Consider the following 15,195-nt stretch of genomic DNA (forward strand, 5'->3'; position numbering starts at 1 on the left):
ACACACACACACACACACACACACACCAACAACCTCCTGCCCATCCCTCCCCCCCCCCCCACCCCGCCTCCAGTCCAGCAGATGGCCTTGTGACCCTTGTCCTTCTGTCCAGATGGACAGTGATGTTGGATTCCACCCCACCTCCTCCAAGGTCCCAAGAGGCTCAGTTGGGTGCAGGGAGATGAGAGCACCCAGGATGATCCGATTACCTCCAAGGGAATTTGCTGCTTGGGGGTGGGGCAGCCCCAGATACTGAAGGGTTAATTGCCCCCCTTACTACAAGAAAGTTCTTGAACTTACACACACCCCATCCCAGAGTCCTAATGGAGGAGCCACTGTTGTGTAGTGGACAGAATACCAGATTGGTGTTACAAGAGGTGCTTCCAGGCTCCCAGACTCACTAGTCACGTGACTTGAAGCCACTTCAGCTCATCCTGTTTTATCATCTGTAAAATGGGAATAATTCATTCACTACCCACTTTGCAGGTGTTTTAAGGAAAACGCTTTGAAAGCCTTCAAATACTTATGTTTTTGAACCAGACCAGTGATTTCATTGATCTAGGGAACTCTCAGTGAGCGTATTCCCTCTACCAAAGGGAGAGCGCCTGCTTGCAGGGTTGTTGTCAGGGCCAAAGAGATCATATTTGTCCGAAGTGCTTAGCATGACACATGGTGTTATATACATGTGTATGCCTTTCCTGAGTCCCTCCCAAAAGAAGGTTCCTTCATTACTTGCTCCCTAATTTTGAGTCTCAGAATTGCTTGAGGTCCTTAACATTAAGTGATTTCCCCTCCCTCTGCCCCTAACTCAGGACTTGAACCCAGGCCTTTCTGACTTGGAGGCCATTCCTTTGTACCGTATGGGCTCTTTAAATATTATTATTATTGATAATGGGAAAGGGGGTGTCAGAAGGAGAAACTGAGGCCAAATGCCTCTCCCAATTGCCATCCTTGACCCCCGGGAGGGGGAGGGGTGGGCTTACCTGAAGCAGCCTTCCCTTCTGCTAAATGTAAGCCCTTGCCCCCTCCTCCCCACAGTGGGACTTTGGGCCACTGGGATTTAGATCATAGAAAAATGTGGCTTAGGTCTAAAGCCATTCTTGGGGGGTGGTGTCCCCTCCCTCCTCACATCCCCCATCACCCTGCCCACACCCAGAGAGAGTCCTTAGAAATCCTCTGCTCCCCGTCCTTCGTTCCAAGGCTGAGGGAGCTGAGGGAGAGAAGGAGACATGGGAAAAGAGGAGAGGCCAGCCACGGGCAGCCAGGCAGGAGGCTGAGGCTGGAAGCTGCCTCAGAGTGGGCCAGAGGAGGATGGGAGCCCACAAGGGCAGGGAGCTGAGCGGAGAGGAGACAGTGGCCCGGAGAGAAGCAGGTGGGTGCAAGGGAGGGGGCACTGGGCAGCCCGTGCCAGCCCGGTCAGTGCTTCCCCGGGGAGGGGGCAGCCCTGGCCTCCCTGGCATCTGGGCTGGGCTGGAGCTCGAGGCTGCGGCATTGTTGGGGCCCTGGCGCCTTTATCTGCTGTAATCGGATCCCAGAGGGAGGGGAGGGGCTGGCGGGCGGGCAGGCCGAGGGGAGGGAGGCTGGGCGAGGGGGGGCACACATATTCCCGTGCTCCTGGCCCGGCTCGGGCTCGCCTGTCAAACACTTCATTGTTCGCGGCTGATGTCACTAGCAGTTGTGAGCGGCCGCCTCTCCCGGGGACAATGTGGCACTGAGCGGCCCAGCCACCCCCCCAGCGCTGCAGGACAGACCCCAGAGGTACCGGCAGGCTGGGCTGGGCTGGGCTGGGCTGGGCTGAGCTGGGCTGGGCTGGGCCGGGCCGGACCGGGGAGGGGGAAGGGGCAGGGACCCTGCCTGGGGAGGACAGGGACTGCACCCTGGGCTGAGCAAGCGGGCAGGGGGCACAGCGGGCGCCCGGCCCTGCCCGGGGACTCGGGAGAGACCCTCCTCCCAGCAGGTGACTCCAGGGCCCCAGCAGGCAGGGGCGTCAACCACAGCCCCAAGCCGGGCCCTGGGGAAAGTTGGAGATGGGGTGGGGGCCTTTCCTAGGGGGCTCAGATTTCTGGGGTGGGGGCCAAGGAGGGAAGAGGCCGCAGTGCTGGACCTGGGGCTGCAGGGAACACACCCTGCTGGCCCCCAAGGGACAGGGCAGAACCAAGGACGCTTGCGCAGGCGGGGCTGGACTGGGGGGCAGGGAGGGGTGGGCCTGGCAGGCCAGGTGCTGCTTTGGTTGCTGTCCAGGGCCCAGCCCCAGGTTCTTTGATTCAACCCCCTCCGTCGGGCTTTCTCTACCTTGGCTTGGCCATCCCATCCCCTGAGTCCCAGCACCCAGACACCTGTAATACTTACAGCCAAGCTCCTCCTTCCAAGGCCCCCACTCCCCACCTTCTCAGGCTGTTTGACCCTAGCCAAGCTCTCCTGACCCCTGCCTTTTCAAGTCCCTGTCCCCTAACTTCAGCCTTTTCTGGTGCAGCCTCATTGCCAACCCCAGACCACTTCTGCCTTCCTTCCTTGTTCAGCTTCCAGCCCTGACTGATCCAGGTACCCCTACTTCCTCCAGTCAAATAGCTCTAATCTTGTAGATCCTGGGATCCCAACTTAGAATAGGGATAGAGACCTGGAGATCTGGGCGGCTATACATCTTTCCCTGTTGTCCCTCTTAAACGCTGGAGTTAGAGGCACCTCCTATTCTTTCCCCCAACTTTTGAGGTTTTTCATTTTAGCTTGGCCTCAGTGGCCCCTGCCATGTAGGGCCCCAGACCCAGCAGGACCACAGCTAGCCCTGGCAAATGCAGGGAGGTGCCCATTGCCTGCTCTGCTCTGACTGCCGTCTTATGACCTTTGGCATTTTGGGGCCCCTGCCTCTCTCTATCCATTCCACCCATTTCATCTGAGGGAAGTGGTGTTCAGAAGGGGAAACACTAGATACCCAGAAATGCCAGAGCTTTGACCCCCTGCAACCACCATTTCTAGCCCTCTTAGGATCAGCAACCCCACCCCTATCCTTATGCGCAGTCAGATTACCCCAGTTCCCCTTCCCTTTCCAAGACCCCTCCCCATCCAGGGTCCCAGTTCTCCTCCCAAGGAACAGCCTTCTTGAAGTCCCAGCTTCAATTCTGCCCAGTGTTCTGGATCCCCTGTCCCAGTCCCCCACCAAGGGATACCCTTTCCAGGGTCCTAGCTGCCCAGTGTCCTTGCTCCCCTCCCCCAGTAGCCCCCCCCTCATCAGCATGCAGAGCTGGATGGTTCAAACACAAGGGGATTGTTCTCCCTGGTTGCTCAGAGAGGGGGGCCTGGTGGGGGGGGGGGACGCCCACAGCTCACACACCCCAGCCAGGCCCAGGCAGAGGGAGGGATGGAGGCAGACAGCCTGTGCTGAGACCCAGCCCTTCTGCCCCCTAGCTCACTGGCTGCCCCTTACTCTAGTGTTTGATCCCTTCCCCTCCTCTCCTATCACTGTCCCACTGGCTCTAGGTTAGTCCAATGGAAAGATACTTAGATTGTACATCAGGAGACCTGGGTTCTAGTTCTGGCTCTGATCCTGACCTTGGGCAAGTCATGGAACCTCTTGGGTCTGTTTCTTCATTGGTAAAATGGGGAAGGTGGTTTAGACCTGATCACCTGCAACAGCTGTGTAGGCCACAAGAGTTGTTTAGATGCAGTGACCATGTTAGCTCTCTCAGGCCCAAGGGTGCCCAGCAGGAGTCCCCCACTTTCCTCCTCCTCCACCCCTTGGGTTGATGCAGGACACTCCTGCCCACCGATGCTTGCCCTAAGCCTACTCCCTGTTTCTTGTCTCTTTCCCTGCCCCTCCCTTTTCTTCATCCTGTAGTCTATCCACCTCCTGTCCATGACTCAGTGGAGATTCCCAAAGTGAGAGGTTGATGGACCTCTTCCATCCCTCCCCCATCCCATGACCGTTCAATCATTGCTCCCCACAGTTTTGTCTCCCCTAGAGAGGAGATGACAGAAGGTCAGTAACCAGGCTTGGTCTCCTCTCAATCCTGGGGAGTGGGGGAAGGAATAATCCAGAGATTGTCAGGTTAATACCCTGAAGAGGTTGAAGCCTCTCTAAGGGTGTTCTGTCCCTCCCTGCCCATCCCTCCTTGTCTGGAGCTGAGCCTGAGAGCCAAGAGACCAAGGCAAGTGACTTCATTTGTTTGATTGGCTGTCCTTACCTCCCTGGTACACAGCCTCCTGGCTGGGCCCTGGCCCTCAGCTGGACCATCTCTTCCTGGGAGAGTTTGATGGAGACAGGGAAAATGAGCCTCCAAAAATGCCTGGGTCCAGAGTGAAAGGATCAGAGATTTAGCTCTAGAGGGGCCTAGAGATCATCTCATCCAACCTCCTCATTGTGCTGATGAGGATGTTGAAGCCAAAGGTCAGGGAGTGAGTGGTGGAGTCAGAACTTGAACCCAGATCCACAGCTCTTTCCACGACACCACACTGCCTTTTATAAAAGCAGTCGTCAATTCGTGGCATATAATAGTGAATTTTCTCAACTTTCTGGGTTGTACTATACATTTAGATTTGTAAATATTGAGAGAAAACTTTGTTCTTTCATCTTGCCCACTACTAAGCAAATTTTAGGAAGGTAATCTTCTCTTTGATGAACAACTAGGGCTAGTGAAAGGAATTTTGGTTACATACAGAAAAAAATAGCGTTTTTGGAGGAAGAGGTCAGAAATCACTAATGACAGCCAATATATAGGATTGTCTTAGCCATGCAGATACAACAACATTTTTTACATAATCCAGTGGGCTTGTGAGGGAGGGTGTGTGCTGATCATTTACCCTCCTTTCCCATCTCCAAGGGACTTACTCTGATTTCTTCTCCCTTGGTTCCTGGGGTTTTCCATTCCTAGGAGATGGCCTGAGGGCCCTCCGACTGGTCCCAGACTTGAGAGAGAGATCTACTGAGTATGGAGTAGCTAGGAGCTGACATCCAGGACTAGGTGCTAAACAAGAGCTAGGGGGAAATCATTCCAGTCTAGGACAGCCCAACTCAGAAGCAGTTGCCAATAGGCCATCCCTAAGGGTGGTGAGGGAGGTGTAGCGGGCTGGAGAATGGGGCCTGAGAAAGGGATGTGGGGTGGAGAGCTACCTCCAGGGACCAACGGGCCTGAGCCCTTCAGCCAAGCACAGCCAAGCCCACCCCCACTCTATGCCACTGGGATCCTCCTTCTGGAGCCTGAACTGAAGTGAAGAGACAACAGAAGGAGGGAGGGAATCCCTCCATGGGCACTTTGGAGTCAACCCGCCCCCACTCCCTAGCCCCAAGAGCCTTCTTCCCTACTCACCCCACCCCCACTGGATTGTTCTGCCCTAGAACAAAGCCTGGGTGGACACTCGATCCGAGGGGGAGGGGGGCTAGCTAAGCCCCCAGCCCTTTGCCGGGGCAGCTGTCACGGGAGAGAGACAGCTGGAGGGGGGAGGGGTAGGCAAAGTAGGGGGAGGGGAGAGAGGGGGGGTCAGGCTGCTTACACAGCTGTCACCCCTGTGCCCCATCCGGCAGCGTGGGTGGGGGGTGGGAGAAGGCTATAGGAACAAGGGGCACGAGGGGCTTGGGAAGAGACCTTGGGAGCTGGCTCTATGGGGATCAGGGGCCCATGGGGAGGATTTCTTAGAAGAGCAAAGAGTAGGAGCTATATAGGGAGTCTCTTGCTGACAGGACCTGTGCCCCCCAAAACCCCAGAGGTGAGGATGAGGTCAGTCTGTCCTGACGCGTGGCAGCCACATGGCCCTGGGCAGGGGCCCAACGCCCACTGTCACCCTGCCCGACCTGGCCAGAGCAGTAAATAACTTCAGAAAGCCAGGCCTGGAATGACAGATAAGCAGTAGGCTCCCAGATCCCAAGTGCCCTGAAGGAGCTGGTGCCCTGCTGACCACCAAGCAGGGGCCAGAGACACCAGGGACCCCATCCTAAGACTGTCAGATCTGCTGGAGCCTAGACTTGTCATTTTATAGGTGAGGAAGTAGCCCAGAGAAGGCAAGAAAGTGACAGAGATGGGGAAGGGGGATGGGGGTCTTTGTACCCTTGAGGAGGCAAGAGGAGGGCTAGAGCTACCTTCAGAAGCTGCAGGCTGAGAAGGGGCAGACAATTCAGGGAGACCAGTGTGCTTCCCAGGAGAGTAACAACGAAACGTGGCAATAAGTGTCCTACAGGCAAAGAGTCCCTCACCCGCACCCGTCCATGCGTCTGGCCTAGCAGTAGGGATGGTATGCACACAGCCAGCCACCCCTGTTACCTGCATGTGTGAAACGGCTTGCTGGGGGCAGAGGGGCGGCGTGGGAAGGATCATGACTGACTGGAGATGGTACTCACGGCTCAGTCTACTGCCAGTGTTAGGGCTTTGTTGGTTTCTCCACCACACATGTGAACTGTGACCCCCTCATTTGGTGTGGCCAGATCACCCGGTTCCCTGGGCTGCTTTCATCTTTAGGCTGGTTGGTTTGTTTCAGGGGGCGGGGGCTTGGCCAACGCAGGCTGGGCAAGGATTTCCAAGCAGGATTAAGGTCTAGGATTAAAACTGGTGGGGGGAAAGGGGGCCAAGACCTGGGGGGTGGGGCAGGTGGCAGGGAGGGGCTCGGAACTGGAGGGGTTTAATCCTAGCCTTACGCTCAGCCACCTTCTTCAGGGGGGTCCTACTAATGACATTAATAACCCCTGACATTTCTATGGTGCCTTCTGCTCCTCTCAAAGCATTTTCATGTTTCCTAGTCTGGTGGGGCGATAGAGTAAACTTTGAAGTGCCCGCTGCATGCCAGGTATTGTGGCAGCCCCTGACCTCAGGTTGCTTACGGTCTAACGAGGATAACATATCAGCAACTGCGCACAAATAAGATTCATACAGGATAAATTGGAAATAGAGGGATGGTGCTAGCAGGAAGAGAAATCCAGAAAGGCTTCTTACCTTATAAACAAATTGAGGCCCAGAGAAGGAAAATGAATTGTCCAAAGTCACACAGCAGATTAAGGGCTGGAACCACTAGAACCTACAGCCACTGTCTCCTGACTCACAGACTAAGAATTCTAATAGTGATACGGACTGAACTGTCACTTCCTTGGTATAGGGAGCACCCTCCCTCTTCTCTGTAACTTCTAGTCCTCAGGAGTTCCATAGATGCCCAAACCGGGGTCCCACAGACAGTGTGTCAGAGGTAAGATGAATCCAGCTTTCTGGCTTTAAGATCAGTTCTGCTGCGTCACTGCCACTGTTGATCAGTAGAAAACTTTTCAGACTATTTCATAATCAGGCAGGACTTAGATTTCCTCCTAGAGAATAGTGCTTCCCTCAAGGAACTCATACCCTGGGGCAGGCAGAGAAGGGTTGGAGAGTTCACATTCTGGGGGAGACCAAGCTGTATCTCAGTGGTGCAGGCAGGAGGCACAAATGCCAAGGCTTGTAGGTTGAAGGAGTGAGTTTGGGCTGCAGAGAAGGTGAATTTTGAGCTGTATCCTGAAGAATGAGGAAAGATGGAAAAGTGGGTGGGAAGGCAAGTAAAGACCTCTGTAAACCAAGATCTGGAGGCAAGAAACCTATGAGAGATAAGGCAGAAACTAGCCAGGCTGGAGCTGAGGGGTCATCCAGGGAGGGCTGGGAAATGAAGCTGGAGCCAAATCTTAGAGAGCCTCAAACCAGGCTGAGCCCCAGAAAGCCCCCAGACAGATCCTGAGTGAGGAGGTGATGGGAGTACCATGGGGCACACAGCTATTGGTCTGGTGGCTCTCAGCTGTACCACCTGGCTAAGGTGCCACTGGTCTCTCCTGCCTTTGGGAGGTTGGTGAGGTATGGATAGCATGGCCCCTCCTGCCAATGCTAGAGATTTCCCCAATTCCTCTCTTTCTCAGCTGAGGTCATCAGATGTCTCCCATTAGCTGGCTTGATGACTGTGGTGCTGGAACTCTAAGTACTGTTGTATGTGTAATAATTAGAGTACGTATAATGATAATCTCTCACACTGATACAGAGCTTGGGAGCCGACAAAGCCCAATTTTATCTCCTCTCCTTTCATGCTCACAAATTCTCTGGGAAGGCTGTGAGAGAGGTAAGGCCCAGAGAAGGGAGGCTGCTTGCCCAGACAAGGGCCAGAGCCTTACTGAGAGCCCAGGATGGGCCCTTTCCACTGCGCTGGGTTTCTTCACTGATGCGTGGCACCACAGCCCAAGGGGTCCATTCGATCCTCTCTCTCCTCTGCCGTTGCAGAGCAGGCGGCCCTCAGGCCAGGTGGATGCACTGTCAGGCCACCTCCTCGGTGGCAGTCTCCCCAGACAGGATGAGCGGCTCTGACCCAGGGCTCGAGGAGGAGCCGGAGCTGAGCATCACCCTCACGCTGCGCATGATCATGCATGGAAAGGCAAGGCAATGTATTCTGTGGTTCCTGGGTGCTGGGCACTGTATAACTGGTGCAGATACTGACAGATGCCTTCAGAGAACTTATATTGTAATGGAGGGAAGACCACCCCCAAAAGAGAGTTGAAAAGTGGGAAGAGGGTGGGATGAAGCCATCCTGGTGTGGGGGCAGAGTGTTGAAGGAAGCCTCCTACCCTCCCAACCCAAAAGGGAATGAAGGTGGCTAGTCTGAGTCCCTTTCCAAAATGGAAATCCTAGGAGGAAAGGTCCTGTGTTGGGGCGGGGAAATAGGGAAATGGGCAAGGGATACTTGGGGAGAATGCTGGGGAGCTGGGAGGCAGGAGGTGTTGGATGGGCCAAAAAAACGGAAATGAACATTATACCAAATTCATAGGATATCAGAGCTGGAAAGACCTATAGAGACCAACCCCTTCATTTTACATGGAGAAACTGAGGCCCAGAGGAGGGATGGGCTTGTTCACGGTTGTATAGGTAGTGGCATAGTCAAGACTAGACTTCAGGCCTCCTTGTTTCTGGTCTAAGGTTCTTTTTGTCAGGCAGAGTGGAAGCTGGGGGTGGGAGAGCCCATGGACCTGGACTCAAGGGCCCTGGGGCTGGACCAGCATTGTGCTTCCAGAAGTCAAGCACCCCAGATCCACTATGATAGAACAAATTTTTTTTTTTTAAATTGATTACTGTGGCCTGGATAGGCTCAAGATGTCTCAGTGATAGGTAGGAGGGAGAGGGAGCCTTGGTGCCTTAGCAGCCCGGAAATAGGGGATGGCTAAGGGAGAGGGAGGGCAGGGTTTCTCTGAGCTAGGCTTGTCTCCTTGTGTCTACAGGAGGTGGGCAGCATCATTGGAAAGGTGAGTGACAGTTGTCCTCCCAACCCTCCCCTCAAGTCCCCTGGCACCATTGCCCCTCCCCCCCATGCCCTCAGGAGCAAAGGATCATACCGTCCTTCATTCCACAGAAAGGGGAGACAGTGAAGAGGATTCGGGAGCAGGTGAGTAGCTGAGGGTATGGGAGCCTGAGATCTCCCTGGGACAAGGACAAACGGACACAGCTGTGTCCTTCCCAGGGCCAAACACAAGAGGCTCCCAGAAGAGAAAAGAGAGATTTCCCAGTCTCTGGGAGGGGTGGGGTTCAAGGACAGGGAGGGCAGCACAGGGAGTTTTCCTGGGGAGAATGGGGCTGGGCTGTGGCCCCTGCTGCCCTTGTCCTGTCGTCCTTCTTCCCTCCCCACCCCTTCACCCCCCAGAGCAGTGCTCGAATCACTATCTCCGAGGGCTCCTGTCCAGAGAGGATCACCACCATTACCGGCTCCACAGGTGCCGTCTTCCATGCTGTGTCCATGATCGCCTTCAAACTGGATGAGGTGGGTTTCTGGAATCCAAGGTCCCCAGGCATCTCACTCTGTTCCACCTCCCCCCATCCCACAGTTGGGCATCAGACAATATCTGAATTACGAAACCTAGGCTAGAGACTGAGCCACAGAATTGGGGAGACAGAGGTGGCAACCTGGCTGGATGGGGGAGGCATGATCCCTTACCTCAGGAGCTGGTGGTATAAGGGGAAGACAGTCCCTCTCCTCATGGAACCTCTGGCCAGAAGTGGAAATCAGGGTCTTACCTACAGGGAGTCCCTAATCTAAAGGGAGACAGAATCCCCCTGCTCATTCTTTTAAGCAGCACGAACAAATGTGAACCCATGTATGGAGCCCTGAATCCATTAGGCCCGAGGGAATAAACAATAAACAGTCATTTGAGGGGGTAATTGGAGGGGAAGATAAATGAAATCTTCCTGGATGAAGCATCCAGTTGCATTTTCAAAGGCTGAGGAAAGACACAGAATGAAGGAAATAACGAAGCCTGGAGAAGGGGTGTGCCAGTGGTTTGAGGGGGTGACTGACTTAGCCCCTCCCTGTTCTCTAGGACTTATGTACAGGCCCCCCCAATGGTGGCAGCATCTCTAAGCCCCCAGTTACCCTTCGGCTGGTCATCCCAGCCAGTCAGTGTGGTTCTCTCATTGGGAAAGCAGGGACCAAGATTAAGGAAATCCGAGAGGTACGGAAGCCCCCCTGGGGTAAGTCTAGGGAGGAGCTGGCCTTCCCAGCCCTGCCCTCCCTCTCTGCTCTCTCCCAGCCCCGCACCTACCAGAGGGGAATCCAGGGGTCCCAACCTCCCCAATGGAGGAGCCCCCCATTTCCATCTCACCCAGCAAAGGTCTGAGTCTTTCCTTTTCCCTGACCCAGACTACAGGGGCTCAAGTCCAGGTGGCTGGAGACCTGCTTCCCAACTCCACAGAGCGGGCAGTCACTGTTTCTGGGGTCCCAGATGCCATTATCCTCTGCGTTCGCCAGATCTGTGCAGTGATTCTAGAGGTACTGGACTGAGCGGACCTTCTCTGTCTCCCCCTGCCCCTACCCCATCCACCTGGGGATTACTGCTGATTTTTCTTGAAACAGAGCTGTGGGCATGAAGAGATGAAGGGTGCAGGAGCTTAGGACCTGAAAGGGCAGTGTCAGAGGTCATGGGGGGGGGGAGGGAAGATGGTTGAAGATCCTGGAGAGTGAGGGTAGGAAATTTATGAGCTGAGTCTGGGTACCAGCTCTTATGCACACACGAATGATGGTGGGTACCAAGGTCCCAGGACTGGAGACCTGGTGGAGTCCCAGCACCTGCTCTCCCTCTGTACCTGTGAGGTGGGGGTTGTGGGAAGGATATGGCATGGGTGGTGTCTGAATTGTCCTAGGTGGAGATGGGGTGGTCAGGGAAAATCAGAAAAGTTCATAGAGGTTGAGGAAGGGTCAATGGGATATTGAATAAGTCAGTAGGAGATTAGTGAGGTATTGGGGTTATCCTCAATGGGGATTTAGGGATCAGTGAGGTTTGGGGGTACAGTAGGGCAATTGGCAAAGCGTTGGGGAGTCATTAGATGTTATGGGGGTCAGCTGGGTTATGGGTGGAGGGTCCTATGGTCACTGGGGACCTTGTCCAAATACCCCCCTCCCCATCCCCTCCAGTCCCCTCCCAAAGGAGCTACCATCCCCTACCACCCCAGCCTCTCCCTGGGCACCGTCCTGCTCTCCGCCAACCAGGTAATGAGGAGGGGGTACAATAGGGGGGGTTACAGGGGATGGGGAGAGAGGGGATAAGGAAATTTGTGGGTCCAAGGAATGGGGTGGGGGTAGGGGACACACTTGGATTCCCCAAACATGCCCTCAGCAGCCTGAACATCTTGCCCCCACCACTCCAGGGAGATGGAGAGGCAGAGAGAGAAGGAGGTTGGCTGTTACCATGGTAACTGCCTCCCTCCCCCACACAGGGTTTTTCTGTTCAGGGCCAGTATGGAACAGTGACTCCAGCAGAGGTGAGTGGGGCCAGGCCCCCTTGCCCCTGCTCTCTTCATGCCCTCCATCTTCTCTCCCCTTCCCAGAGCGGGGTAGGAGGAGAGCAGACAGAAGGACAGAGTAGAGATGTGGAAAGAGGGAGTCATGAAAAAGGGAAGGAGAGGTGGCAGCCTGGCATACTGGTTGAGGGAAAGTCATGGCCAGGGGTGGGGGCAAGATCCAGAGCCTGAGGTAGGGCAGGGGACATCCCCCCTTATCTCCCTTCCCCTTCTCCTGGCTCAGGTCAGCAAGCTCCAGCAGCTGTCTGGCCATCCTGTCCCCTTTGCTTCGCCCAGTGTGGTGCCAGGTGAGTGACTATGTCCTGGGGCTGGGGCCAGATGCCTTCACATATAGGGTCCACTCAACTTTTAGGTCCCGAACTTTACAGTGCCCAAGAGGCTCCTGGGATGAAATCACTCCCAGGCTTTGAAGCTAGAAAGGACCATAGAGACCCGCTAGTTTCATGTCTACTACTTCCCATTTTACAAAAGAGGAATTTGGCCCAGAAATGGGGTAGGAACTTATCCCAGATTGTACCCAAAGTAAGCGGATGCAGGATTCAAACCTGATTCCAAACCTGGCACTCTTCCTATTATACTACACTGAGCCCGTAGGTCTACACTGAACAACACTGAATAGTGGGGGGACACTGGATATGTCCTCACACCTCTGCAAATGAGCTGCTGTGTGGCTTTGAGCAGACCCCCTTCCATCTCCAGGTCTCCATTCCCTCACCTGTAAAATGAAGGGACGAGACTATATAGTCTCAAAGGGCCCTCTAAGAGTCCTGATCATCTGTGGTTCCCAGGACTTCCTGGCTCTTGGGTCAGGGGTGGGGTAAGGTGACTTGCTTGTAATGTCCAGATTGTCCCAATCCTTTGGGTTCTTCCTCCCCTCCTTTAGGACTGGATCCCAGTGCCCAGACCAGTTCCCAGGAGTTCCTGGTTCCCAATGACGTGAGCCCAGTGTGGGTAGGGGATGGGGTGGGGGGCTGGTGCTTTAGGGAATGGAAGGATAAGGATGGGGTCTGAAGAATTGCTTCCCTATTCTTATTTCTACAACTCCAGGGGTGGGGGACTTAGGGGACCCCCACTCTGAGTCTGAGGGGGAGGATGAGACCAAAGATGCAGGACTGACCTCTGCTCCATCCCCTCTAGCTGATTGGCTGTGTGATCGGGCGTCAGGGAAGCAAGATCAGTGAGATCCGGCAGATGTCTGGGGCCCACATCAAGATTGGGAACCAGGCAGAGGGCTCAGGGGAGCGCCATGTCACCATTACGGGCTCCCCTGTCTCCATTGCCCTGGCCCAGTACCTCATCACTGCCTGGTAAGCAGAGCCCCTGGGGAGGGGGGGAGAAACACCTCCAGCCCTTCCCCTCCAAAGACCTTCTCAAGTTGCAGGACATGTGGGTGACCCAAGACCTGGAAACAGTGGCTGACATTGACTTTTGTCTTTCCCTTGCTCCCGGCCCCCCATCATCTCTGTCCCTCTCCCTCTCCTTGTGTCTCTGCCTTCCACTGTTCTTGCCCTCCCCTCCCCTCCCCTCCCCTCCCATTCCACCTCTCCTTCCCTTTTTCATGACTCCCTCTTTCTACATCTCTGCTCTGTCCTTCTGTCTGCTCTCCTTTTACCCCGCCATGGTCATTCTCTGCCTCCCCCCCCCCCCATTTTTCCCTTCTTTCTCCTCATTCTATATATCTTTGTTTCTTTGACGCCTCCTTCCACCCCATCCCCTGCCCCTAATATCCACCTCTTCTTCCCATTTCTTGTCCTCCTGATGTTTCTTTCTCCCTGTTCGTCCCCTTTCTCCACCTCTGCCTCCAGTTTAGAGACGGCCAAGTCTACCTCAGGAGGGACCCCAGGCTCGGGTCCTGCAGACCTGTCAGCCCCTTTCTCCCCACCCTTGGCCCCGTCACCAGCCCTGACCGCCCTGCCTGCAGCACCTCCAGGCCTGCTGGGGACCCCCTACGCCATCTCCCTTTCCAACTTCATCGGCCTCAAGCCGGTGCCCTTCCTGGCCCTGCCCCCATCCTCGCCAGGGCCGCCTCCTAGTGGCCTCACTGCCTACACTGCCAAGATGGCAGCGGCCAACGGTAACAAGAAGTCAGAAAGGCAGAAGTTCTCCCCCTACTAAAAGCAGGGAAGGAGCCAGGAGCCAGGGAGTGACCCCGCAGGGCGGGCCGGCCCTGGCTCCTGCTCCTCTGAGCCCCATTCTGCTTGTCCCCAAGCCCCAGCCCCACCACATACATACTAGGGGCCAAGGCAGACACTCCCCTCGCAATGTCGCATGGATTTGAGGGCCCCGTTGGCCTCAGCCAGTGCGGTCCATCCAGGGTCTCTTATCTCAGGCCAAGTTGTGGGGGGAGGTGCTGACCCAATTCTAGGAAGCCAGCTGGAGAGACAGCTATATAGCCCCAAACCAACTGTCTGTCCGAGGGGACTGAACCTCCTTCCCTTTCTCTGCCCCTGCCCATCCCTGACTGGGGTACAGGCAATCCCAGGGGAGAGAAGAGCCCCTGGAGTCCCTCCTCTGAGGGGCTCCCTCACATCCTGTGGGCAATGAGAGTCCCAAAGGGACTCCCCCTGTTTTCCACCCACATAGGGCTCCTGCTGCTTGAGCAACATCCTCTTGACTGGAACAGGCCGTCTGGGAAGGGGCATAGTGGGGGGTGGGGGTGTGGGGGCCAGGATTGGGGGGCACTGCCAGGCAGCTGGGGGTGGGAATGGGGGAGGGGGTGGGGCAGGCGCGCTCTCAGCAGCCAAGACTCTGTACAGTTTTTTCAATGCAGTTTTTGAATAAATATTCTCAGTGACCTGGATGTCTCCAGTTTGAATTGGGGAAGGAGATAGGCAGGGGACTAAGGAGGAGGAAAGCCTGAAGTCATCTTTAAGAACAAACACATTTCCCATGTATTTCCCTAGCCCGAGGACCATCCTTGTTTCGGGGTCACCTGGAGGGTGCATCCCCACCTCAGAGGTCTCTTCCTCCTCTAACCAGGATCAGCCCCCACTCAATTCTCTATCCCCGAGTGGCTGTTCTAGGATTCCTGCTCCTGCAGGCTCGGCTTTGGCTCTTGCCCCATCCAGGCCAGCCTGGCTTTTTATACTTCTCCCAGGCATTGATCCTCTGGTTGCCAGGGACTTCAAGGTCATCCCATACAGGTTCCTATGCCAGGGTGGTGACCCATTCCTGGAATAAGCTGAAGTCTTAAAGCCAATCCCAACCCAGCGGAGATTTCCACAGACTCCTTTAGTTGTCTCCTTGAGGTGGTCCAGAAAACCTTTTTGTTTACATGACCATAGGGAAAATAGGTGTGTGTGTGGGGCGGTTCTGGAGCAGGATGGAGCAGGAGGAGGACTCCACTCCCCACTGCCAGTTTGAGAGGCCTTGGAGAAGGAACCTCGGGGAAAGGGGAGACTCTTGGGGCTTCTGACCAGGTGGGAGACTG

General features: G+C 55.3%; 1 protein-coding gene and 1 long non-coding RNA gene across 8 annotated transcripts; one reads left to right on the forward strand and one right to left on the reverse strand.

Annotated features, from left to right (window-relative positions):
- Window positions 1-95: 95 nt before the first annotated feature.
- LOC140531492 (uncharacterized) lies at window positions 96-11,632 on the reverse strand. Of its 5 annotated transcripts, none has more exons than XR_011976350.1 (6): window positions 11,557-11,632; window positions 10,571-10,823; window positions 9,907-10,189; window positions 6,915-9,740; window positions 4,179-6,487; window positions 96-446 (listed from the first exon to the last, which is right to left on the reverse strand). It is a non-coding gene; the product is annotated as an uncharacterized lncRNA (long non-coding RNA). The 5 variants fall into 5 exon arrangements; XR_011976344.1 differs by lacking the exon at window positions 96-446 and having other exon boundaries at window positions 1,777-4,969; window positions 5,301-6,487; XR_011976342.1 differs by lacking the exon at window positions 96-446 and having other exon boundaries at window positions 1,778-4,280; window positions 4,823-6,487.
- Window positions 1,188-14,560, forward strand: PCBP4 (poly(rC) binding protein 4). Of its 3 annotated transcripts, none has more exons than XM_072650334.1 (13): window positions 1,188-1,372; window positions 8,213-8,358; window positions 9,197-9,220; window positions 9,328-9,360; window positions 9,616-9,732; window positions 10,289-10,420; window positions 10,609-10,737; window positions 11,380-11,454; window positions 11,682-11,726; window positions 11,989-12,052; window positions 12,649-12,701; window positions 12,903-13,072; window positions 13,571-14,560. In XM_072650334.1, exons 1-13 carry the CDS (start codon window positions 1,312-1,314, stop codon window positions 13,878-13,880), a joined length of 1,359 nt encoding a protein of 452 aa, XP_072506435.1. In that variant the 5' UTR covers window positions 1,188-1,311; the 3' UTR covers window positions 13,881-14,560. The 3 variants fall into 3 exon arrangements, with proteins under 3 accessions (XP_072506435.1, XP_072506438.1, XP_072506437.1); XM_072650336.1 differs by having other exon boundaries at window positions 1,189-1,372; window positions 11,697-11,726; XM_072650337.1 differs by lacking the exon at window positions 11,682-11,726.
- The last annotated feature ends 635 nt before the right edge of the window (window positions 14,561-15,195 follow it).

Source organism: Notamacropus eugenii, chromosome 1 (genome assembly GCF_028372415.1).
Source record: "Notamacropus eugenii isolate mMacEug1 chromosome 1, mMacEug1.pri_v2, whole genome shotgun sequence".
Taxonomy (NCBI): Eukaryota; Metazoa; Chordata; class Mammalia; order Diprotodontia; family Macropodidae; genus Notamacropus; species Notamacropus eugenii.